Below are 26,188 nucleotides of genomic sequence, written 5' to 3' on the forward strand. Positions count from 1 at the left end.
CTCAGGTTTTGTCTTCTCTTTTTCTATTATTAGCTCACTTTATGTTTATTAATTTTTTAATTAATTTTGTTGCTTCAGAAATAGTATAATTGTAACTCATGTTTTCATGTGATGTGACTAACTTTGTTTCAAATTCTTAACTTGTTTTCCATTTCAAATTCCCGTTGTTGAATTCTAGTACTGTAAAATGTTTTGCATTGTTTTGTTTCTTGGGGTTCATATTCATATTTGCATCACATAAATTGTAACAACAGTGACCTTTTAGTAAAACAAGTGTAGCGGCCGAACACTGGATCACCGGACCCGATTTCCTTAGGTTCATAGAGCCAGAAATCTGCGTTGTAAGAAAATTTAATACTAATCAAAACTATACTTAAATTTGTTATGCATACCATTATATGAAGAAATCTGGCATATAAGAATAAGAATGAAGAATAAATATCATTGAGCTGATATGCTTTTAAATGTGGAATGGAATTAATGTTGTTTTTGAGAATGAAAAACAATTTAGCAACTTAATTGGAGAAACCTATTCAACCTTGCAGCAGACTTAATTGTAAGTCATTTATTTACATAAATATAGCATGTCCAATACATAGATGAAATATAACACATACTACAACACTGTTATAATGAAGGTAGATCAACATCTAACTATGAATATTAATATCAACTAATCATCTTCCACCAATCGAGATTGAGATCTGGTTTAAGCTATATGAATCAGAAGAATTAATAATGCCACTTCCACCGATGCCATCTTCAACATTTTTAACGGATCCTGTTGTTTTGAGCAAGTTTTCAGTCTCTTCTGAAAACAAATTGTCACTTCCCCAACGATGCTCTTCAATAACTAATATTCCTTCTAATTCCATTGCTACTTCTTTCATAGTGGGTCTATCCTCCCCCTTCAACCTTAAACATCGTTCTGCAATATGGGCAACCTCTTTTACTTGCTCAATATTTGCTTCATCTATATTTTGGTCCAAAATATGAAGTAACCGACCCTCTTTCATTGAAGAACCAAAGTATGAAGCAAGGTTTCTTTCAACCTCTGGCCTGTCAAAAGATAGTGCCTTCTTTCCTGTCAGCAACTCTGCTAGGACAACTCCAAAACTATAAACATCACTCTTCTCTGTTAACTGGCTTGTGTGGAGGTATTCTGGGTCAAGATACCCCAATGTCCCCTGCACTAGAGTGTTTATCTGACTATGATCAAGAGGAACAATCCTTGAAGCTCCAAAGTCGGAAACCTTTGCAATAAGATTGCGATCGAGGAGTATATTTGTAGATTTCACATCTCTATGTATGATAGGTGTAGAAGCGGCAGAATGTAAGTATGACAGGACACCAGCTGTTTCTTTTGCTATTCTTAATCTTGTTTTCCATGTTAGTTTTATAGATTGGTTTTTATCATGTAAATGCTCATGAACAGTGCCATTGGGAATAAATTCATAAACAAGCAAGGGAACTTCTGTCTCTAAACAACAACCAAAAAGCTTTACCACATTTCTATGGTTGATTTGGGAAAGAATGACCACTTCATTGATGAACGGTTCAATCTGGTCTGGGTCATTGATTTTGGATTTTTTTATCGCTACAATTCTTTTATCTTGTAAAACTCCTTTGTAAACTGTTCCCTGACCTCCTTGTCCTAGGATCTTTCCTTCATCAAAGTTGTTGGTAGCTTCTTTTAGCTCCTCAAGAGTGAAGACTTTAGCTGTTTCAGTTGATCCTCCATGCCTCCCTATCTGTTGTTGTAACAGTAAGCCACCGTTTTGTTGAAAAAATTGTTCTTTAAGTTTAACGAGCTTTCTTTTCTTCAATGCAAAATATGCATAAAAACTTCCAACCAGTAGTGCTACGAGGCTTAAGCTGACACCTGAGGACATAAACAAATGGATACATAATCATTTTCTTGCTGCATTGGATAGCTTCTTAATGTTTCAGGTCAACTTCATGATGTGATGGACTAACATTTTTTATTTTCAAGTTTCAACATTTTTCATTGTGATAATAAAATTTGTTGACATATCCGGTAACTGTAGTTTAGTTGTGGTATATAATTGGAAGAGCCGGGGTTTGAACCCTGAATTTCTCATTTTTCCACGTTTAAAGTGTTTGAGTCTAGCCACTAGACTATTTGACAAAATAAAAATAAAAGTAGAATGTGTTTGTACTCACTCAATGCGATGACCAATATGATCTCTTTCCTTCGTTTGCTGCTCAATTTTTTACTGCATCCTATTCCGCTTTTTTTCCCGTCTCCCTCAAATCCTGTCGGGCATGAACAATTGTAACGTCCAAGAAGATTTTTGCATGTTGCCCCCTCAACACAGTCATTCGTCTCCATGCATTCATCAATATCTATAGAATAATTTGTCAGTTTCATTTGTGTTTTCAAATAAAAATAGAGTACATATTACTATGGAATTTTTAATTATGTAAAATTATAATTAAATCTCGTTTAGCTAGAAAATTTAAAATCTGTACAAAAAATGCTAGAAAAATTAAATTGACAGTACTAAAAAAACATTTGAAATTTTTCTAGATTAAGAGCCAAACAATAAAATACAAAGACCAATTTCGACATTTGAGTAATTTTGACTGTCATATCTCAATTCAGAGATGAACATATGATCATATGGCAGTTTTTTAATTCATAATATACAAACAAAGCTAAAGAGATTAAATCAGGAACAAAACAAAAACTCTAAACATTGGCAGGATTGTTAAAACCAAACATGGCAAGATTAACTTATTAGGCTGGAATGCTTCATAACAAGAGAGAAGAAATATATAATACCTTGACAACCGTCTTGATGAAGGTATGGATTTCCCCGATATCCGTCAAAGCATCTACAACGGTAACCACCATCAGATTTGTCAGTTCGTACATCGTAACATGTACTGTTTGCATTACATGCATAACTTGACTGCTGGCATGTTTGGTTCCCCACTGCCCAATCCAACAACACAGGAAACTCCTTCTTCAAACTCATGAGGTCTGTGAATGAAAAGTTGTAGTTTCCGTTTTCAACCAAAAACGCATAACCACATGGATTGAAGTCATGTACTGATGAGTGATTGTTCAATAAGCTGCCAGAAATATAGAATGCTTCTGTAAGCACATGACCTTGAGGTATTGAAATCTCGCAACAACCAGTACCAGAACAAGATTGATTGTCCACAATATCATTACGGCTGTTGCATAAAGCCACACATCCTGTAGAATCATTTGCTAAGAATAATCCCATCGTGTCACAACCAACTGCTATCAACTTGTTTCCAGTTGGTGAAATATGAAAATTTGTCATGCTGATACCCTGAGCTGTTTCATTTGCAAATTCACCCTTTTCAGCGTAGCAATCACTGGCTATTGGCCATGAAACACGCAGTTCACCATCGAGTGCAATGTTTAGAACACTTTGATTACTCTGTGGCAAGAATGGTGCGTATGAGGTTGAAGATGTTTGGTTGCAATCAATGAGAAAGGTGTTGTCTAGGGAACAATCTTTGGTGGTTCCAAATGGGTAGGGAATGGTAACAGAACCACACTTTGATGGGCAGTTTGGTAGTGACATCGGTTGAGTTGATGCTTTTGTATAAAGAACAGCAACAACAGCAATCAGTAGAAGCTGTTTTATGTAAGCAGCCATGGCTTTACTATTTTTTATAAAATCCTCCTACTTTGTTTAGTATTTATAGATTCTTTTAATGCTACTTAAAAATAGAAAAGTCAAATGACTTATTTTTCTTGTGGAATTTGGAATGATCAAATTAAATTAAACACGCACGGTTTGTCTAATATTAAAAATAAAATAGAAAATATAAGATCTAAAAACAATTTTTAAAAAAGATAGATTTCACCACGTGAGTTTAGCTCAATTGGCTAGGGATTACAATATTTATGTAGGGAGTCACCGGTCATCCCACTTATCTACATTAAAAGTTAGAATTTCTAACCATTATTTGACAAATAAAAAAAAAGATAGATTTTACTTTACAAATGATTTTTTAGCCCTCATAAATAAATAAGGTTTTTTTTTTGTAGTTATGAGTTAGCACCAACTTGTTACCTTAGGAATAAAAATAGTAATATAAAATTGGAAAACCTGAAGAAAAGATCCTTATAATTTTAAATAAATTAGTCTGCATCAAAATTTTCTTGTTATACGACTTTTAATTTCGATGTGTTAATTTTCCACGTGCTAATTGTAAACATCGTTTTTATGGGTTTTTGGATTTTTATGATAAAATGAAGCTTTCAAGTGCATGCTGCAAAGTTTCCTGTAAATTGCATGAGTCTTCAACCATTCACATTCGTGTTTTTCTTCGTTACGCAAAGGCTACTTTGCATATACGTTTAGGACTTATGACCATAGTTTAATCCAAAAGATTGGTAAACGAGAGATGTTAGAAATTTTATTTATATTCTATACATTGGTCTTAATTAATTAATTTAGGATTTTAATGGAGAAACACTGATAGTGTATAATTGTTTACACAATCATCTTTTAAAAAACCATTAATTTGACATGTCATATTAAAAAAGTGGGATAAAGTGTGGTGATATGTTAAAAAATATGATTGTTATTGGTTGACAGTCTAAAGTTATTTTACACCGTCAATGCAACTTTTTTTTTCTTTTAATTTAGAGAGAGAGTTTTTAAAGGACACACTTCACCGGTGTAAATAAATTTTAATTGACAATTAATAAGAATGGTCCAACATTACATGTCATATCAAGAAAATGGAGTTAAATTAAGTGACGTGACTGAAAATATGTTTGTAATTAGTTGACGATGTAAAATTATTTAGAGTGAGGCAGAAATTGAATTTAGTAGTGTTTGTTATTATTTCAAACATGTGAATGTCAATGACTTTCTTTCCATTTGTTATGTGCTAGTTGGCTTGTAAATTACTCCCTCGAGACACAATTATAAGCAAAAAATATTTTTTAGATTAATTGAAAAAATAATGTATTCAGTCTATATTATTGACTAGATACATTATTTTTTCAATGAACCTAAAAAATGGTTTGTTTGCTTATAATTATGTCCGGAGGGAGTATATTTTTTGTATGGATTCAAATTGAAAGCACTTGGAAGGTTCTTAAGTTCCCCATAGATTCAATATGTTTTTGTTTGTTTGTTTAACATTTTCAAATCTTAAGACAAAGAAGAATCAATATGATTTGTGTGGTTAGTATACAGTTGAGAAACAATTAGGAAGTTGAATGGCATAGAACCAAAGAATTAGGGAAGTGGTATGACTTTTACACCAGCTGGTAATGGGGGTAGTGGAGATCGATTTTACCCTCTCAAACTCAAACCTATAAGGTTCGGGTATCGTCATACTCGTTTCAATTTTCAATGGGAATGAAAACTAGAACGTCAAACTCATACCCAAACGGGGTTCGAGTAATCTGTGGGGTTCAGGTTTCTCTATTCCGGCCTATCTCCATATGAACTTGAGTTGCGTTTTAGTATTTGTTTTTTATTAAAACGAGTTAAAAGTAAAAAACTATTTTGTTTCAACAATATTTATACAAAGAAAATAAATAGAGAAAATAAATTGTTTAATATTAAACTTAAAGATGTGAATGTAATATAGAGTTTGTTTAACGGTTTCTAATGTCAAATTGATAAAATGTAGTTCAATAGAAGCGGGATGGATTCATGATGAGTATTAGGGCCCGTTTGGCCTAACTTTTTTTTCCTCTTCTTTTTACTTAAAAGTAAGAAGTTAGGCTAAACAACAATTTCTAAAAGCTATAGTAAAAAAAAAAGGTTTAACTACACATTTTGTCTCTTACGTTTATTTTAGGTTTCTATTTGGTCCCTTATATTTAAAAAGTATCAATTCGGTCCCTTACGTTTATTTTAGGTTTCAAGTTAGTTATTTCCGTCAATTTTGTACATCAGAATTTATCCCGTGTAAAATAGAATTTTTTTTTTTTTAATTTTTTATTATTTATAACTTGTCTCGCATATGATAATTATTTTGAATTTTTTATCAATGATATTTTGTCCCATATACGATAGTTAAAATATTTGTTTAGAGACATTCAATTGAATAGAATTTTGAATAAGTGAAGATAGGGGAAAAATTGAATTTGAAATTTGGTGTCATACATTGCAAACCAAAATTGGAAGAAGTTAAAATAGTCAAAACCAGTGATGTCACATGTCATATGATTTATTTGTAACTTAAATGTCATTTTCACGTGGTTAGCTTAGATGACTTGGTCTAACCTCAATGATGCATTTCCTTTTCACTCACAAAAATGTCATATGGCTTGGATGACTTGGTTAATTCTGTGCTTTTAATTTAGTTTCCAAATTTTTGGACACCAATTATCTTTACTTTGAACACATGACAACATCTTAAATAAGGGCAATCGAAAGTTTTTAATAACAATCTAACTTTTTTCCAAAATTCTCTTTCTTTAGTCGTGTTATCGACCTTCCTCGGCTGCCACGAGAAGGTAAGGGAAAGAAATGTTAGACCAAATTAATCGTGCAGCTGTCGACGGGAATAGGATGTTGCGCAGTATAGCCAGAACGACAATTAGCAGCGGTGGCGCGGCAGATACAGGTGACTTTTCTACTGTGTTGTCTTTCTCTGTGCATATATTTTTATTTAGTTTAACCGCATAATTTATGTTAAACAAGGGTGACTTAATTAGTTATGTCTGACAAATTAAACAAAACCTGATTTATTTGCTATTGTCATACATTTATTTTCCTCTTATTTACTTTTCTATTTCATTATGCAACGATCCTTTGTTGAATTTATTTATTTTTAATTAAAAAAAATGGCTGAAACTTGAAACGCTAGAAAAGAAACACTACACCACTATCATGTGAGCTTAGCTCAGTTGCCAGAGACATTACATTATATATACAGAGGCCGGGATTTGAACCCCCCGTCATCCCACTTATCCACTTTTTAAGAGTGAATTTTTTCTCGCCACCAGGTGATGGAATATTTCGCAAGTGAACGAATTACCACGTAGTAATAAAAATATCGATCCACAGGGATTGTGTGATTAAACTAGTCGAATCGTGTTCATAGACATTATGCAAAAACAGAACATGTATGGGGGTTGATTGAGTGATCAATTGGTAGAAAACGAATGCTTAGAGAATAATGGAAAAACGAGGTAGAATCATCGGAATCATCTAGTCTATAGCTATCCGCATGCAACCTACAATGTCATAAGAACTACTCAAGTGTTCACAACTAGATCGACAAATTAGTGAATCGCAATCTCTTGTCAAAATCCACTCTATTCGTCGTCGATACTCCCCCGATCTCTCGGGCGGAAGCTACCTACAACGAATGATATTACCGCGCGTCAATCGTTCGCTACACTCTATGCCTCAATCTCTCGACCGGAGACACTCGAGTGCTCAATGCAATTCAGTTCAGACATTAAATCAATACTCTCGCACGTGACTTAACTCGAAATCATTATAACACTAATGCAGGATTATAAAGCATTAAAATCAGATTGCAATTGATGAACACTATAGAAAGAGTACAATCTTACAACACTTGCAGGTTACATTCAGCTGAACTACATCCTAAACTATCCTAGATCCTACCTCCAAAGGAGTTTAGCTCCTCATCGTTCTTCGTTCGCTTCCTCGCTTCATCGCCATGGCTTGTGAATCCATGCTCTCGATGTGCTTGGAGCTCTCCGCTGGAGTGTTGAATCACGATCTTCAAGTTCCAAAACCAGAATGTAGTGAAAAGTTGCAGAATTTTCCAACCCGAAAACAGAATTATGCAGAAACTATATATACAGAATGCAACCACGCCGCGCGCCAGATCTATCACGCCGCGCGTGGTTGCAAATCCATCAACTACGCCGCGCGTGATAACAGAATCACGCGGCGCGTGATCAAGTCAGAGAGCAATCTTCATCTTCAACAAAGCTTCACGCCGCGCGTGGTAAGGCATCACGCCGCGCGTGATCAGAGTAAAAATCTTGGCTCCCTGTGAGCTCCATCACGCGGCGCGTGATGGGCTACGCCCCCAGCGTAGTGAAAATCCTCCATTTCCTGCAATTTTTCCTGTTTTCTTGCAAATCAAGTAATCAAGCTTATGGTTAGATTGCTCTTATATTTATTGCTAAAAACCTACTAAAATGTATCTAATGTTGCTAAAATAGGCATGGATTAGAGAGTATGACGATTCGTCATCACAACCCCAAACTTAAACCTTTCCTTGTCCTCAAGGAAACAACTTTTACCTCAAGCTTTCGTGTCAAGACCTTGGCATTTTCCTTAAATTCACTCGAATCATACATACGTGAGACTCACCTGATGATCAATGATCCACCTGCAAACAATGCTCAATTGCACAACCGTTCCCGCAAGACATTTTCAAGTAGTTCACACTTTTCGACCAAGGCTCTATGATTCCATCACACTACTCACATGCACTCTTCAGTTTGGGTAATTCACTCAAATCAACACATCAATGCAAGTCAACAATAATTTTGCAAGTAGTCTAAGAATTCATTCGGTTCACTTTGTGCACACACATTAGAGGTCTTTTAGGGTTATAACGTGGCTTGGCTAGGGTGGATGGTGACATTTTTGGATAAGTAGTAGAAAAACTTGGAGTTAGATCCCCCTAAGGTCAAAAATTCATAAACCAAAAACCCTTTTCTTTTGAACTATAGTGGACTAGAGAACTTTTTTCAAATCATCAAACAAAGTTTTACAATTCTTTAGAATTCAAGGCTATCACTTCTTTTAGTACTTCTTTTCTATTTTTTTTTTTTTTTTCACATTCATCTCTTTTTTCATTTTTGCATTTCTTTTCAACATATCTTTCTCTAAAGCCTTGAATCTTTGAAAAATTTTCAAATTTTTCAACCAAAAACTTTTTGTAAGTTCTCTAGTACCCTCACCCCAAACTTCATTGTTTGCTAATTCCAAAGAGCAACCCCAAACTTAGTGGTGAGCATTGCGCATCAACCACTAATTAGGTGCCTAACCTCCAAGAAAGTCATTCCTTTTTTTCATCAAAAATTTCTTAAGGTTTTGCAAAAATAACATATTTTCTTTCAGCTCAAATTGGTTAAGCAAAGGATAATTATAAGTAAGGGTGGATAGAAAGGCTCAAAGGTACCAAGGAACATGCCTCGTGTGTGCGACAAAATTACCAATCAAATAAAGAGACGACAAGCAAAATCGAGAGACAATACACGAGTGGATATCACACATAGAAAGAATGAGAAGTGTTTGGCTCAATACCTCACGGTTGGGTCGAATCAAAGAGCCGGTCAAAAAGTGTGCGTTCCCTTCCTTTGCCTCTTGATCACATGAGTGCAACAAGCTATTGCACTGCAAGTTTCACAAATCACACACGGAGAAAATCAAGTAATTGATACTCAAGTAACTAGAAAGAACATGCCAAAATATTGAAACAAACTCTAGAAGTAAAAACCATTCCACCATTAAACAAAAGAAGATTCAAATTTAGAGTACACAAGTAAAATATCCAGCCAATATCCAAGCAACATCAAACATTATTACAAACCAACGAAAGTAAAAGACAATTTAAGGAAAGATAGAATAGTAGAATAGTAGCAGCAACAGAACATCATAACGCAGAGAAGCCCTTACTTCACAGTTTTTGAAACTTCTTACCAACAACAGTGCAAAATCTTAATACCTGCGAAAACCCTCATGAGATTGATTAAATGAGATGAAGGTTACTGAATTCACTTGCACTGATTTTAGGCTTCACATCGCACTTAAGACTTTAGTGAAATTGATAGATCTGAAGCCTAAAACCAAGCAGATGAATCTGAACCTTGATGAATGGTGAGTCTTTAGCTAGAACGTGAGAGTTTAAATAATCAGAACAGAGTCACCTGATGACGCCGCGCGTGCCTTACTCCACGCCGCGCGTGATCTATTTCAAAATTTCTCTATGGCCCTCAAAATCCAACGGTCATGTTGACCAAATTCAAACGGTCAAGTTGACTTGATCACGCCGCGCGTAGCTTTCCTCACGCGGCGCGTGATCGCTTTAGCAAAACCACTTTCCTCTCTGCCTTGTTCACGCGGCGCGTGAAAAGATACCATGCCGCACGTGATCACTAGTCAGGGAGCTCACTAATCCACTTCCATCATCACGCCGCGCGTAGGAAGCCTTCACGCCGCGCGTGGTCGCTACTCCAGAGGCACCCTTCTCCTCAACTTACACTACGCCGCGCGTGATTGCACTACGCCCCCAGCGTAGTTCCCTTTAACAGTCCTCTGTTTTCGCTCTGTTTGCTGCTTAAAGCTGCGCACCTACCTACATCTTGCAAAACAAAACAACTAATCATTAGAACCCGTTGGGTTGCCTCCCAACCAGCGCTTTTTAACGTCCCGATGCTTGACGTTCCATGCCCCTAAGGGTCTTGGAAGAAAAGTGCCACATTGTGCCGAACGAGCTCTCCACCACGATAAACTTTCAACCTTTGACCATTCACCTTAAAACTCTGATTTTCCTCCCCTGATTTGAAAATTTCCACAGCCCCATGTGGAAACACTTCCTTAACTACAAAAGGACCAGACCATTTGGACTTGAGTTTACCGGGGAATAACTTGAAACGGGAGTTAAACAGCAACACCAACTGTCCTTCGTGAAACTCTTTTGGAATTAATTTCGCATCATGATAGCGTTTAGTCCTTGCCTTGTATAGTACCGCATTTTCATATGCCCTTTCGCGCCATTCCTCTAACTCATTGAGCTTCAACAACCGAGCTCTACCGGCGAGAGTGGCATCCATGTTCAGTTGCTTAACAGCCCAGTATGCTTTATGCTCAAGCTCTACGGGTAAATGACATGCTTTTCCATAAACCAACTGATACGGGGAAAAACCGAGGTGGGTTTTAAATGCAGTACGGTATGCCCATAACGCATCATCGAGTTTGAGTGACCAATCCTTCCGAGAGGAGGAAACCGTCTTCTCAAGAATCTGTTTCAATTGGCGATTGGACACTTCAACTTGTCCGGAGGTTTGAGGGTGATAAGGAGTAGCAACCTTGTGCTTAACGTTATACTTCCTCAACAGGTTTTCAAGATGCTGATTAATGAAGTGCTTGCCTCCATCGCTGATTAAGATCCTCGGCACCCCGAATCTTGTAAATATGTTCTTTTTGAGAAACCGCACCACAGTGGCTGAATCATTGGCTTGGCAGGCTGTAGCTTCGACCCACTTTGTAACATAATCCACACAAACCAAAATGTGCACATTAGATTGGGACGAAGGAAATGGTCCCATAAAATCAATCCCCCATACATCAAATGGTTCGACTTCAGTTAGGCCATGCTGCGGCATCTCATCTCTTTTAGACACACCCCCCGATCGTTGACATGCATCGCAAGCTTTTACAAACTCCATACAATCTTGAAATATCGTTGGCCAAAAGAACCCACATTGTAAAACCTTCGCAGCTGTTCTTGGGCCACTATGATGCCCGCCACAAGGCGAGTTATGACAATGCCACATAATACCTCGGATCTCACTATCGGCCACACATCGACGAATCATGCCATCATTACTCATCTTGAACAAAAATGGATCATCCCAGAAATAATGTCGCGAATCCGCGAAGAGCTTCTTCTTTTGTTGTGCCGTCATTTCTTCCGGAATGAATCCACTAGCTTTGAGGTTGGCAATGTCACCGAACCATGGAAACTCAGATACGGCAAGCAATTTTTCATCCGGGAATTCACACTTAATAGCTTCTTCCTTATTAGTAATATCCGGATTGCTTAGCCTTGAGAGGTGGTCAGCCACCACATTCTCTACCCCCTTCTTGTCCCGAATTTCCAAATCAAACTCCTGTAAAAGCAACATCCATCGCAACAACCGCGGCTTGGAATCGCCCTTTGTCAACAAGTACTTCAAAGCTGAATGATCTGTAAAAACAATCACTTTTGACCCAATTAGATAGGAACGAAACTTTTCCAAAGCGAATACCACTGCTAGCAATTCCTTCTCCGTTGTGGTGTAGTTAATTTGATTCTCATTAAGGACCTTGCTAGAGTAGTATATCACATGGAAAAGTTTGTTATGGTGTTGGCCTAGGACTGCACCAACCGCGTAATCACTTGCATCGCACATCAATTCAAAAGGGATGTCCCATTGTGGCGCAACGATCACGGGAGCAGTGACCAACTTAGTTTTAAGACAATTAAACGCAGTCACACAAGCCTCATCAAAAAGGAACACCGTATCTTTGACTAGTAAGGATGATAAGGGTTTTGCAATTTTTGAAAAATCCTTAATGAACCGCCGGTAGAACCCGGCATGTCCGAGAAAACTCCTTACCCCCTTTACATTTAACGGTGGAGGTAGCTCTTTGATTACCTCAATTTTGGCTTGGTCTACTTCAATCCCCTTTGAGGAGATTTTGTGGCCGAGAACAATTCCTTCTCTTACCATGAAGTGACATTTTTCCCAATTTAAAACCAAATTGGTACTTATACATCTTTTCAGCACATCATTCAAATTAGAAAGGCAAAAATCGAAAGACTTACCGAAAACCGAAAAGTCATCCATAAATACCTCCATAGTATCCTCCATCATATCGGAGAAGATGGCAAGCATACATCTTTGGAAAGTCGCTGGGGCATTACATAACCCAAATGGCATTCTTCGATATGCGAACACCCCAAAAGGACAAGTGAATGCAGTTTTTTCTTGATCTTCCGGATCGACGGTGATCTGATTGTAACCGGAGTAACCATCAAGAAAGCAGTAGAACTCCTGCCCCGCTAACCGTTCCAACATCTGATCCATGAATGGCAAGGGAAAGTGATCCTTCCTAGTAGCGGTGTTAAGTCGGCGATAGTCAATGCACATACGCCATCCCGTAACAGTTCGAGATGGAATAAGCTCATTCTTATCGTTTTTCACCACAGTCATCCCCCCCTTTTTCGGAACCACATGCACCGGAGATACCCAAGCACTATCGGAGATAGGGTATATCATGCCGGCCTCCAATAGTTTCAGCACCTCTTTCTTCACAACTTCCTTCATGGTAGGATTGAGTCTTCGTTGAGGTTGCACAACTGGTTTAAACTCAGCTTCCAACTTGATTTTATGCATGCAAAAAGTGGGACTTATTCCTTTCAGATCGGAGATAGTCCACCCCATTGCGGCTTTGTTGGACTTCAAAACTCTCAACAGTTTCTCCTCTTCCAAATGAGTGAGTTTGCTGCTAATGATGGCTGGAAACGAAGCATCGTCACTTAAGAACACATACTTCAGATGTGAGGGGAGTTGCTTCAGTTCGGGAACTTTCCTCCCTTCTTCCCTTTGATCCTTATCATTCACTTCAAGGAGATTTTCAAACTTAGGACTTTCATCTATCCGATTAGCATTCAAATTGCTAAGACATAACTCAATTTCTCGCTCTCATTCGTCTTCCACATTATCCAATGAGTTAACTAACACCTTTTCAAGAATGGAGGAGGAGTGTTGAACCTTAAAGATATCTTCAATGACCTCGTCAACCAACTCAATTCTGAAACATTGAGTGTCATCGTCGTGTTGTTTCATAGCTTCAAACACATTAAAGAGGACTTGTTCACCGTCAGTCCGGAACATTAGTTCTCCCAACTCCACATCGATAAGGGCGCGTCCGGTAGCTAAGAATGGTCTTCCTAACAGCAATGGTTCCCAATTCTTGTCTTCTTCCATGTCTAAGACAACAAAGTCAGCGGGAAACACAAATCCGCTGACTCGCACCAGAACATCATGTAAGATACCTTCCGGATACACGATGGATCTATCCGCCAAAGAGAGACTCATCTTTGTCGGCTTTGCTACAGCTCCCGGTATCTTCTTCATCATTGATAACGGCATCAAATTTACACTAGCACCCAAGTCACACAAAGCCTTTCCAATAGTAAGATCCCCAATGGAACAAGGGATTGTAAAGCTCCCCGGATCTTTCTTTTTCTGAGGTAGCTTCCTTTGGATGAGAGCGCTGCACTCTTCCGTCATACTTACCATTTCATCATCTAATGGTTTTCTTTTCTTTGTGAGCAGCTCCTTCAAAAACTTTGCATAACTCGGCATTTGCTCCAATGCCTCAACCAATGGTATGGCCATCTCAAGCTTGTTCAACACCTTCATGAACTTCTTGAACTCCTTCTCCCGCTCAAGATTCTTAACTTTCTTTCTCCTAGGAAAAGGCATCCTAGCATACGGCGATTCATCAACTCCTCTACCTTTCTCAACCTTCTTACTCTCCTTTTCTTTTATCTCCCTCTGTTTTTCAACTTCTTCTACTTCATCCTCACTAATCTCCACTTCCTTAGACAGATTTTCATTTTCTACTTCTCCCTCACGTCTCTCATTTTCAACTACAACCTCTTGCTTATTTTCAACTTCTCCCTCATTGACCTTCTTTTTCAAGGGCTTCTCTACAGCTGGCCTTTCCGGTATCTCTCTACTCCTCAAAGTGATTCCATTGCAAGTTTCATTTTTCGGATTATCATGAGTGTTTCCACCGAAACCTCCTTGGTTTTGCAACATAGAAAACTGTCTTGACAGCTGACCCATTTGCACCTCAAGATTCTTTATAGAAGCTTCATGATTCTTGTTAGAGGTTGCTTGACTCGATTTCATCGCTTCAAAGTTGCTTTGGGTCATGAGCATGAACTGATTTAGAGTCTCTTCCATCCTTGATGGAGGCCTTTGCTGCTGTTGCGGTGCACCTTGACTTTGCATACCGTTCCCCCACCCGGAACCGTTGTTATTGTTGTTGTACGGCTTCCGGAAATTGGCTAGGTAGCGAGCCTCCTCTGAACCCTCCGGGAAGCATCCGCCATTTGGGTGGTCCTGCAAACAAAAATCACAGCGCACATTGTCAATTTTACCTATTGGAGAAGATTGAACTTGCGGATTGGACAGCAGCTTCATCATTGCTTCCATTTGGCTAGTCATGAGCTTTTGTTGTGCCAATAGCGCTGTTTGAGTATCCAATTCCAACACTCCGCCTTTCTTCTTGGCTCCTCTATCATTAGTAGCTCTATACTCGTTTTGAGCCATGCTTTCCACCAATTCTCTTGCTTCAGTTTCGTCACGGTTCTTCAACGAACCACCGGCTGATGCGTCAAGTATCATTCGCGTTTGAGCCCTCAAACCTTGGGTAAACATTTGCATCTGATTGTGGCCATCGAAACCGTGATTCGGACACCTTTTAAGACAAACTTTGAACCTCTCCCAAGCATCATACAACGTTTCACCATCCGCTTGTTCGAAGTTGCTAATTTCAGCCCTTCTTTCTAGGAACTTATGAATAGGGAAGTAACGATCTAAGAACTTCCGCTCCAGCTGTCTCCAAGTCTCAATAGTTCCGGCGGGTATCGTGTCTAACCAATCTTTAGCATGGCCGGTGAGAGAATGCTTGAATAACCTAAGTCTTTTGTCCGATTCGCTCACCCCCGGTGGATCGGTATAGTCGCAGGCTTCATAGAAGTGAGACAAGTGTAAATTCGGGCATTGAGCTTCCGAACCTGAATAAGGATTCTCTTTTAGGGCGGAGAGGACCGTGTTCTTGATGTCGAATGAGACAGGATTCGCCGGCTGAAAGCCTTGATTTGCCAACGCGTCATTGTCTCTCCTCCCATAATCACCAAGGGTACGCCTTGGCGGTTGAGGAACCGGTGGAATCTGTTCTTCTTCCATTGTTGCTGCAGTCTGTCCTTGACAGTCCGGTGTATCCCTTAGCAAAGCTGTTCCCCTTGAAGCTTGAGCTTCCCTTGTTGCCTTTCGAATTGCGCGAGCTGTCTTTTCAATCTCTGGATCAAATTGCAGCTCTTGAGGACCTGTTCTCCGCATGCACAATGAAACACACAAGTAGAACGCTCCGGGAGAAAAATATCAAACAGAAAAAAAAAAATAAAGAAAACACAGAAAATATGAACACTATCGCCTTGTCGAATCAATCACAATCCCCGGCAACGGCGCCAAAAACTTGATGGAATATTTCGCAAGTGAACGAATTACCACGTAGTAATAAAAATATCGATCCACAGGGATTGTGTGATTAAACTAGTCGAATCGTGTTCATAGACATTATGCAAAAACAGAACATGTATGGGGGTTGATTGAGTGATCAATTGGTAGAAAACGAATGCTTAGAGAATAATGGAAAAACGAGGTAGAATCATCGGAATCATCTAGTCTATAGCTATCCGCATGCAACCTACAATGTCATAAGAACTACTCAAGTGTTCACAACTAGATCGACAAATTAGTGAATCGCAATCTCTTGTCAAAATCCACTCTATTCGTCGTCGATACTCCCCCGATCTCTCGGGCGGAAGCTACCTACAACGAATGATATTACCGCGCGTCAATCGTTCGCTACACTCTATGCCTCAATCTCTCGACCGGAGACACTCGAGTGCTCAATGCAATTCAGTTCAGACATTAAATCAATACTCTCGCACGTGACTTAACTCGAAATCATTATAACACTAATGCAGGATTATAAAGCATTAAAATCAGATTGCAATTGATGAACACTATAGAAAGAGTACAATCTTACAACACTTGCAGGTTACATTCAGCTGAACTACATCCTAAACTATCCTAGATCCTACCTCCAAAGGAGTTTAGCTCCTCATCGTTCTTCGTTCGCTTCCTCGCTTCATCGCCATGGCTTGTGAATCCATGCTCTCGATGTGCTTGGAGCTCTCCGCTGGAGTGTTGAATCACGATCTTCAAGTTCCAAAACCAGAATGTAGTGAAAAGTTGCAGAATTTTCCAACCCGAAAACAGAATTATGCAGAAACTATATATACAGAATGCAACCACGCCGCGCGCCAGATCTATCACGCCGCGCGTGGTTGCAAATCCATCAACTACGCCGCGCGTGATAACAGAATCACGCGGCGCGTGATCAAGTCAGAGAGCAATCTTCATCTTCAACAAAGCTTCACGCCGCGCGTGGTAAGGCATCACGCCGCGCGTGATCAGAGTAAAAATCTTGGCTCCCTGTGAGCTCCATCACGCGGCGCGTGATGGGCTACGCCCCCAGCGTAGTGAAAATCCTCCATTTCCTGCAATTTTTCCTGTTTTCTTGCAAATCAAGTAATCAAGCTTATGGTTAGATTGCTCTTATATTTATTGCTAAAAACCTACTAAAATGTATCTAATGTTGCTAAAATAGGCATGGATTAGAGAGTATGACGATTCGTCATCACCAGGCTACTTACAAAAAAAGAAAGACTACACCACTATATAGTAGGATAAACTAGTACCAATCAAAGCAGCAAAAAGCACTTGTTGAGTCGGACATGATTCATAGAAAATCAAATTGGAATCAAACGAACACCCCATATCTACAAGAACATCGGCACACCCATTAGCTTCACGATAAATATGTTGAATCTCCAGTTCCCACTCTAACTGTAACATTTTTCTAATCTTTTGTTGTATAAGCTCCAACCTGAGGGGCACACTCTACCGTTAGACTTCAACATTTGAACCACTATTTGAGAATCAACCATAAGTTGCACATATTGGAATCCCAAACTCCACACACACAGCAAACCTTCTAAAACATCTTGAAGTTCAGCTATTAGCACGTTGCACACTTGCACGCGCCCAGATATTTAGCAAATCCTCCACGCCACTCTCCATTGCTGCCCCTAATGAGCCCTCCACAGTCCACATCCAGCTATTTCTTGATTCTTATATGCTCCATCTGTTTTCAAACTAACCCACCCTTCTTTCGGAGGCTGCCATTGAATAGTTCTCTCTTCTCTAATAACAACCTGAGCAATGTTATTTGTCGTAGCTGCTGCACCATACACATGCACATACCTCTCAATTTCCTGCACTTGCCAAACTGGACGTCTGAACTCAGGATCATGTTCTTTTTATTTCGCCATCCCCATATGGCATAACAAGATGTAGCCCAGAATGCTGGCCAGTGGCCATGCTCCTATATTCCCTTTGTTGAATTCTAGTACTGTAAGTCTATTTTTCTTAGTGGAATCAATACTGTAAAAGGTTTTGCATTGTTTCTTGGGGTTATATTCATAACAACAATGACTTTTTAGTAAAAAAAGGTGTATTTTAAAGCAGTCATAAATTCCTATGAAGATTTAATACAAAGCAAAGCTATACTTATATTTTTCAGATCATTGAAATCATACATATCATTATATGAAGAAATCTACCATATAAAAATGAAGAATAAATATGATTGAGCTGATATGCTTCTAAAGGTGGAATTAATGTTGTTTTCATAGTGAAAAATCATTTAGCAACTTAATTGGAGAAACCTACTCAAGCATAAAGTAGACTTCATTGTAAAGCCTTTATCATGGCCAATACATAGAGAAAATACAACATTCTATACTACAACCCCATTATAATGAAGATAGAATAACATTAATCATGATTATTAGAATCAACTAATCATCTTCCACCAATCGACATTGAGATCTGGTTTAAGCTATACGAATCATAAGAATTAATAATGCCACTTCCACCGATGCCATCTTCAACATTTTTAACGGATTGTGCTGTTTTGAGCAAGTTCTCAGTCTCTTCTGAAAACACATTGTCACTTCCCCAACGATGCTCTTCAATAACTAATATTCCCTCTAGTTCCATTGCCACTTCTTTCATGGTTGGTCTGTCCTCGCCCTTCAACCTTAAACACCGTTCTGCAATATGGGCAACATCTTTTAGTTGCTCAATATTTGCTTCATCTATATTTTGGTCCAAAATATGAAGTAACCGACCCTCTTTCATTGAAGAACCAAAGTACGAAGCAAGGTTTCTTTCAACCTCTGGCCTGTCAAAAGATAGTGCCATCATTCCTGTCAGCAACTCAGCCAGGACAACTCCAAAACTATAAACATCACTCTTCTCTGTTAGCTGGCTTGTGTGGAAGTATTCTGGGTCAAGATACCCCAATGTCCCCTGCACTAGAGTGTTTATCTGAGTATGATCAAGAGGAACAATCCTTGAAGCTCCAAAGTCGGAAACCTTTGCAATAAGATTGCGATCTAGGAGTATATTTGTAGATTTCACATCTCTATGTATGATAGGTGGAGCAGAAGCAGAATGTAAGTATGACAGGACACCAGCTGTTTCTTTTGCTATTCTTAATCTTGTTTTCCATGTAAGCTTTATGGATTGGTTTTGATCATGCAAATGCTCGTGAACAGTACCGTTGGGAATAAATTCATAAACAAGCAAGGGAACTTCTGTCTCCAAACAACAACCAAAAAGCTTTACCACATTTCTATGGTTGATTTGGGAAAGAATGACCACTTCATTGATGAACGGCTCAATCTGGTTTGGGTCATTGATTTTGGATTTTTTTATCGCTACAATTCTTTTATCTTGTAAAACTCCTTTGTAAACTGTTCCCTGACCTCCTTGTCCTAGGATCTTTCCTTCATCAAAGTTGTTGGTAGCTTCTTTTAGCTCCTCAAGAGTGAAGACTTTAGCTGTTTCAGTTGATCCTCCATGCCTCCCTATCTGTTGTTGTAACAGTAAGCCACCGTTTTGTTGAAAAAATTGTTCTTTAAGTTTAACGAGCTTTCTTTTCTTCAATGCAAAATATGCATAAAAACTTCCAACCAGTAGTGCTACGAGGCTTAAGCTGACACCTGAGGACATAAACAAATGGATACATAATCATTTTCTTTCTGCATTGGATAGCTTCTTAATGTTTCAGGTCAACTTCATGATGTGATGGACTAACATTTTTTATTTTCAAGTTTCAACATTTTTCATTGTGATAATAAAATTTGTTGACATATCCGGTAACTGTAGTTTAGTTGTGGTATATAATTGGAAGAGCCGGGGTTTGAACCCTGAATTTCTCATTTTTCCACGTTTAAAGTGTTTGAGTCTAGCCACTAGACTATTTGACAAAATAAAAATAAAAGTAGAATGTGTTTGTACTCACTCAATGCGATGACCAATATGATCTCTTTCCTTCGTTTGCTGCTCAATTTTTTACTGCATCCTATTCCGCTTTTTTTCCCGTCTCCCTCAAATCCTGTCGGGCATGAACAATTGTAACGTCCAAGAAGATTTTTGCATGTTGCCCCCTCAACACAGTCATTCGTCTCCATGCATTCATCAATATCTATAGAATAATTTGTCAGTTTCATTTGTGTTTTCAAATAAAAATAGAGTACATATTACTATGGAATTTTTAATTATGTAAAATTATAATTAAATCTCGTTTAGCTAGAAAATTTAAAATCTGTACAAAAAATGCTAGAAAAATTAAATTGACAGTACTAAAAAAACATTTGAAATTTTTCTAGATTAAGAGCCAAACAATAAAATACAAAGACCAATTTCGACATTTGAGTAATTTTGACTGTCATATCTCAATTCAGAGATGAACATATGATCATATGGCAGTTTTTTAATTCATAATATACAAACAAAGCTAAAGAGATTAAATCAGGAACAAAACAAAAACTCTAAACATTGGCAGGATTGTTAAAACCAAACATGGCAAGATTAACTTATTAGGCTGGAATGCTTCATAACAAGAGAGAAGAAATATATAATACCTTGACAACCGTCATGATGGAGGTATGGATTTCCCTGATATCCGACAAAGCATCTACAACGGTAACCACCAACAGATTTGTCAGTTCCTACATCGTAACATGTACTGTTTGCATTACATGCATAACTTGACTGCTGGCATGTTTGGTTCCCCACTGCCCAATCCAACAACACAGGAAACTCCTTCTTCTTCAAACTCGTGAGGTCTGTGAATGAAAAGTGGTAGTTTCCGTTTTCAACCAAAAACGCATAACCACATGGATTGAAGTCATGTACTGATGAGTGATTGTTCAATAAGCTGCCAGAAATATAGAATGCTTCTGTAAGCACATGACCTTGAGGTATTGAAATCTCGCAACAACCAGTACCAGAACAAGATTGATTATCCACAATATCATTACGGCTGTTGCATAAAGCCACACATCCTGTGGTATAGTTGTTTCCCCTGGAATCATTTGCTAAGAATAATCCCATCGTGTCACAACCAACTGCTATCAACTTGTTTCCAGTTGGTGAAATATGAAAATTTGTCATGCTGATACCCTGAGCTGTTTCATTTGCAAATTCACCCTTTTCAGCGTAGCAATCACTGGCTATTGGCCATGAAACACGCAGTTCACCATCGAGTGCAATGTTTAGAACACTTTGATTACTCTGTGGCAAGAATGGTGCGTATGAGGTTGAAGATGTTTGGTTGCAATCAATGAGAAAGGTGTTGTCTAGGGAACAATCTTTGGTGGTTCCAAATGGGTAGGGAATGGTAACAGAACCACACTTTGATGGGCAGTTTGGTAGTGACATCGGTTGAGTTGATGCTTTTGTATAAAGAACAGCAACAACAGCAATCAGTAGAAGCTGTTTCATGTAAGCAGCCATTATTGCTTTGCTATTTTTTTCAAAATCATTGGACTGTATTTATACTAGTTAGGAACCCGTGCAACGCACGGGCGAGGACGATTGTATTATCTGATTAAATATAACACTTAGACAATTGGTTGTTAATATAACACAACCATATAAAAAAGACATATAATAATATAATTATTGTTATAGTTAAAACCTAAATCAACAAACAAACAATAACTTAAGAGTATCATCAAGAAAATAGTTAGATAAATGTCAATTAACATATAATACAACTATATTATAAGCAAAATATAATACAAAATTCGTCCTAACATTATTTATAATTTACTTTAATAAAATAGTTAGATAAAAGTCAATTAACATAATACAACTATATTATAAGCAAAATATAATACAAAATTTGTCCTAACATTATAAACATAAGATATATGCATAAACATAACCCTTTCGAGACGCCTTCCCTTCAGGTGGCCTTAATTCATTTATCTTATCAATAGTCTATATTATAGTCTCCCGTGTTATAATAATTGAACAATAAAGAGTGACAAAAATTAAACAATAAAGAGTGTCAAAAATTTTAACTATTAACCATACAATGAAATGACACGGAATAGAGGAACAAATTACTTGATTAATGATTTACTTATATATAATATCAATAGTTTATACTATAGCCTCCCGTATTATAATAATTGAACATTTATCTATTAGTTGTTCCTCCTCAATTTAATGACATATTTTTAGTTACCCTTAAGACTAACTGAAAGCATATAGTAAATATAAATATATTTAATCAAATGGAAAGTTAATGTTTCTTAGTTTTCACCCCTCAATTTTGATGCTATAAGCAAGCTAAGTCATCATTCTTTTTCTCCACCCAATCCCTAGTATTCTTATTTTACTAATATCAAAGTACAAAATTTGAGTCTACATGTCTCTATATTGATAGCAAACTCGATGAACTCTTTTACTGCATAATTATGCAGCATTCTAACATCCACATAAAATGTCATAGGCAAGCATTAATAATACTTAGTTTGGTCCATTGTTTATATAACTTTAACGGTATAGTGCGTGGCCCTAAAACCACCGCCGGCCCTAAAACTTTTTTTGATTTTCTTCTTCTTCTCTCACCCATAGAGGGGTGGTTTTAGGTCAATTTTTGGCCTAAAATCACCCCTTTACATTTTTTTCTTCTTGCTTTTTAATACAAATAAGTGATTTTCACATAGTTTAAGTCTTATAGTTTTGTTTTCATCTTTGCGATTTTATCCTTTGTTTTGATTTTCAGTATTGTTGTCCCGTCTTAGTGCGGAGTATTGATGTCCCGTCTTAGTGCGGAGTATTGTTGTCCCGTCCTTGTGCGGTGTTCATTTGTTTCAGGTTTGAAGATTAAGGTTGATCCAGTGCAGATCCAATCAATGACTTTTGTACCATCAACGCTACAGATCCGGCGACATGAATGTTCCGGAAACTTCAATATAGTCAAATATGTAGGCTTTTGCAATATGCCGTTTGATGCTATTAACACGGATGCTGTGAGTTTGTTCGCAGATTCATCCTTTTTGTTTTTAGCGATTTTGATTTGTATTGCATCGATGTACTCTTATCAATTTGAATGAATGAATATCTTTTATTTAGTCAAAATACTTAGTTTGGTTCTTTAATTAAACGCGTAAGCACTTGAATATTCACTTGAACAAATAATAAATAATAAATTATATCTTATATTTATGAATGAATTCAGTCTCTCATGATAGTAGATCATTAGGAGCGCCTTAAAAAGATAAATGTAGTACATAAACCACTCACATAAATATTTTTTGAACTTATATTAGTCTGCCTCATAAAGCTCTCTATTGATTAAACTTTATTGAGTGCTTTTGAATCGTGCACTATAAAGGAAAGGGTGAAAAATAAGGCAACACCAATAGAATGTGCTTAATCTCTATGTAATTAATATATAAGTTAACACAATATACAAACAAAAAAATGCAGTGTACATACTTTTAATAGTACACGATACAATAGAAATTGAGATAACTCTATCCTAGTTGCACTCAGGCTTTAGCTAATCTTCCACAAACTCTAGAGTTTCCTTGTAGTTGGAGAATGGTACAATATCAAGCTCGTGTCGAGCTTTTCTGCTTGTATATGGCACATTATGTGCACTAATTACTTGGTATTGGATATAAAGTCCTGACCTATTTAATCTCATACTTCATGTGTTACCTAAAATTGCAAAAATTAGCGTTTCAGTAGTAATTAACAAAAGGCAGCCAAAATCTTAATCTTAATACAAAACAGAAAACAATGATAAGGGCCAAATTTGCTCACCTAAAATCACTCTTTAAGGTCGCAGTCCCGTTGTCGAGATGAACTAAATAATAAATTTCAAGCTTGATGATATTGAAAGCTACTCCCATATTTCCCTTCAACTTGAATACATTTTAACCAATAGATCTTGAAAGACATCAACAACAACTGTTGAACCTCGCAAAAGTTTTAGAAACAAAATCAGGTTTACAAATTTACAAAGTAAAAGGAAACATTAAATTAGACACAATGAGCTGAAATTTTGCAAGAGAAGGAATTCGAACCTCACATAGGCCATCCAATATTAAACTCGGTGAGATATAGAAGGGAAAGAGGTAATTGAACAAATTTGAATTTTGAATTGAAGAGGGAACATGTGTGTATATATAATCATAAACAAAAATAAAAACCAAATAGAACAAAAAGACAATAGGTGACTAATGCATTTAAGTAACAACAATGTTTTAAAACATGAGATTATTTTGAAATGTCTTCAAAATAATAAACATGAGATTTATTTACTGAAACCAAGAACTAATAAACTGAAAACAATACCTAAAAAAAAATGTGACTATTGAGATCTATCGTTCACTAAGCACTATTCACTCTCCCATTCTCTTCTACTTCATTGTATTCCTAAGAGAAGAATAAAGACCAATAAACACAACAACAAAAGATGGAAATATGAACATTTTCATATCACAATAATTTTTTTGGATGAATCAGATAAAATTCTAAGAATGAGACTTCTAAGGTTCATGTTCAATTAAGTACCTTCCTAATTTATATTATAAACCAAATTGTTATGGCTTGACATATTTAAAGGGATAGTGAACCAACAAAGCCTTCTAAGAATGAGACACTTAAGGTTCATGTTCAGTTAAGAAAAAAAATGGAGTGAAGAGAAGGACTCACCTTGTAAATCAGAATGCTAAGGGAAAACATGGCAAGCCACTCCTTCAAATCAGATTATAATATTCAAAAAAACTAAAATCAAACCTAACTCAGAAGGGGAAAATTGAAAATCTAAATTAGAATATGAAATCAAATCATGAAATAAGGAAGGGATTAAGAAGCAAGTTGAAACCTTTCTATTTGAAGAAGCCAATGGAGGGCGATGAAAGTGACGGCGGCGAAGGTGTTGGTGGTGGTGAAGATATTGGAGAGGATGAGAGAGAGCTGAAGAATTGAAATCCAGAAAGTGAGTTATGATATTGAAGAGAGGGAGAATTTGAAATTTGAAATTGATTTCAACCTAATTGAGGTTTTTGGATTCTAGCCTGTAAAATCTGCAATACGTGAAAGCTACAGCTCAAGGAAGGTATTCTTGCTTCTTTGTTTTTTTTTGGCGTGAAGCTTTTCTTCTTTCAAGGAATGGGCTTTGCTGGGCTGGATTATGTTGGACTCAATGTATTTGGCCCAAAATCACAGAACAAAAGAGGAGGGAAAAACAATTCAAAACATTGCCCATAAGAAGTAAACTTTTTGTCATTTTGTCCAGCAATGATTTGATGAGGGAGGCTGTGAGATTGACACTTGGCCAAAATTACCCTAGAGCTGTGATGAATTTGTGTAGTTAGAATGATATTCTCCTTGTAATGCTACTTAAAACTAAGAGGGGATAGTAAATGGTCAGTCAACTTCTAGGACTCCTAGCAACTTGCAGGGGCCCCTTGTAGATGTAGGAGTCTCCAGCCGGCCTGATTGACCAATAAATGAAAATAGCAACAACTTGTTACTTAGGAATAAAAATAGTAAAATAAAATTGGAAGACCTGAAGAAAAAATCACACTTTTTTAAGAAAGTTATCCCTAAAAAAATGATTTTTATGAAAAGCTATTTAAAATAACTTATTTTTTAGTGATTTTTTTTTTAAAAATTTTATGATCCGAAGTTTTTTGTAACATAATGATGAAAGACTTAAAACGACATTTTAAAAGAAGCTATCAAAATTTTTATTTCAAACTTTTATAAAACAATTCTTTATTAAAATATTTTTAACGCAAAAACAATACACTATAAAATCAATTTTAAAAAAAAAACTAAAACAAACTCACCCTTAATTGCATGAGTTTGACCATTCTCGTCTATATCATCAATAAACAATATTTAGTAAACGAGTGATGTTAGAAATTTCATTTTAAGGTGAATAATTGGGAGTACTAGAGTTCAAACTTCAGTTCTGCATATTACATGTAATTTTCCTACCAATTAAGTTATGCTTATGGGGACACTGAATTACTCCCTCCATTTTATTTTTATTTTTATTTTTTTGGTACATACTTCCTCCATCTTTTTAGTTTACAGTTCCCTCCATCTTTTTCTTTTTTTGGTACATACTTCCTCCATCTTTTTGGTTTACAGTGAACTGGGAATCGTACCCAGGACTTATTACATACTACTTAAACCCCT

At 37.1% G+C, this 26,188-nt stretch overlaps 2 protein-coding genes and 1 long non-coding RNA gene across 8 annotated transcripts; all 3 read right to left on the reverse strand.

Annotated features, from left to right (window-relative positions):
- Positions 1-520: 520 nt before the first annotated feature.
- Positions 521-21,507, reverse strand: LOC123909374 (wall-associated receptor kinase 2-like). Of its 2 annotated transcripts, XM_045960209.1 has the most exons (4): positions 21,019-21,506; positions 2,807-3,226; positions 2,185-2,367; positions 521-1,882 (listed from the first exon to the last, which is right to left on the reverse strand). In XM_045960209.1, exons 1-4 carry the CDS (start codon positions 21,467-21,469, stop codon positions 678-680), a joined length of 2,259 nt encoding a protein of 752 aa, XP_045816165.1. In that variant the 5' UTR covers positions 21,470-21,506; the 3' UTR covers positions 521-677. The 2 variants fall into 2 exon arrangements, with proteins under 2 accessions (XP_045816165.1, XP_045816164.1); XM_045960208.1 differs by lacking the exons at positions 521-1,882; positions 2,185-2,367; positions 2,807-3,226 and adding exons at positions 18,275-19,671; positions 19,974-20,156 and having other exon boundaries at positions 20,596-21,507.
- On the reverse strand, positions 3,231-3,669 carry LOC123908581 (wall-associated receptor kinase 4; the record flags this gene model as incomplete). The annotated part of the gene is made up of 1 exon (XM_045959257.1): positions 3,231-3,669. A coding segment is annotated over exon 1 (429 nt), but the record flags the coding sequence as incomplete, so codon positions are not given.
- A 1,795-nt stretch (positions 21,508-23,302) lies between the features above and the next one.
- On the reverse strand, positions 23,303-25,358 carry LOC123909376. 5 transcript variants are annotated; one of them, XR_006809878.1, is made up of 4 exons: positions 24,692-24,706; positions 24,332-24,412; positions 23,798-23,944; positions 23,303-23,692 (listed from the first exon to the last, which is right to left on the reverse strand). It is a non-coding gene; the product is annotated as an uncharacterized LOC123909376 (long non-coding RNA). The 5 variants fall into 5 exon arrangements; XR_006809874.1 differs by adding an exon at positions 25,032-25,358 and having other exon boundaries at positions 23,798-24,955; XR_006809875.1 differs by lacking the exon at positions 24,332-24,412 and having other exon boundaries at positions 24,692-24,738.
- Between the last annotated feature and the right edge of the window lie 830 nt (positions 25,359-26,188).

The sequence above is a fragment of the Trifolium pratense genome, linkage group LG2 (genome assembly GCF_020283565.1).
Source record: "Trifolium pratense cultivar HEN17-A07 linkage group LG2, ARS_RC_1.1, whole genome shotgun sequence".
NCBI lineage: Eukaryota > Viridiplantae > Streptophyta > Magnoliopsida > Fabales > Fabaceae > Trifolium > Trifolium pratense.

Bases quoted from the DNA above. Each gene is read 5' to 3' on its own strand.
- LOC123909374 (XM_045960208.1), bottom strand. From the start codon at position 21,469: ATGGCTGCTTACATGAAACAGCTTCTACTGATTGCTGTTGTTGCTGTT. The intron at 20,157-20,595 runs GTATTATATATT...ATTATTCTATAG, and splicing joins CCATCATGACGGTTGTCAAG to ATATTGATGAATGCATGGAG. The intron at 19,672-19,973 runs GTGAGTACAAAC...TTATGTCCTCAG, and splicing joins CATATTGGTCATCGCATTGA to GTGTCAGCTTAAGCCTCGTA.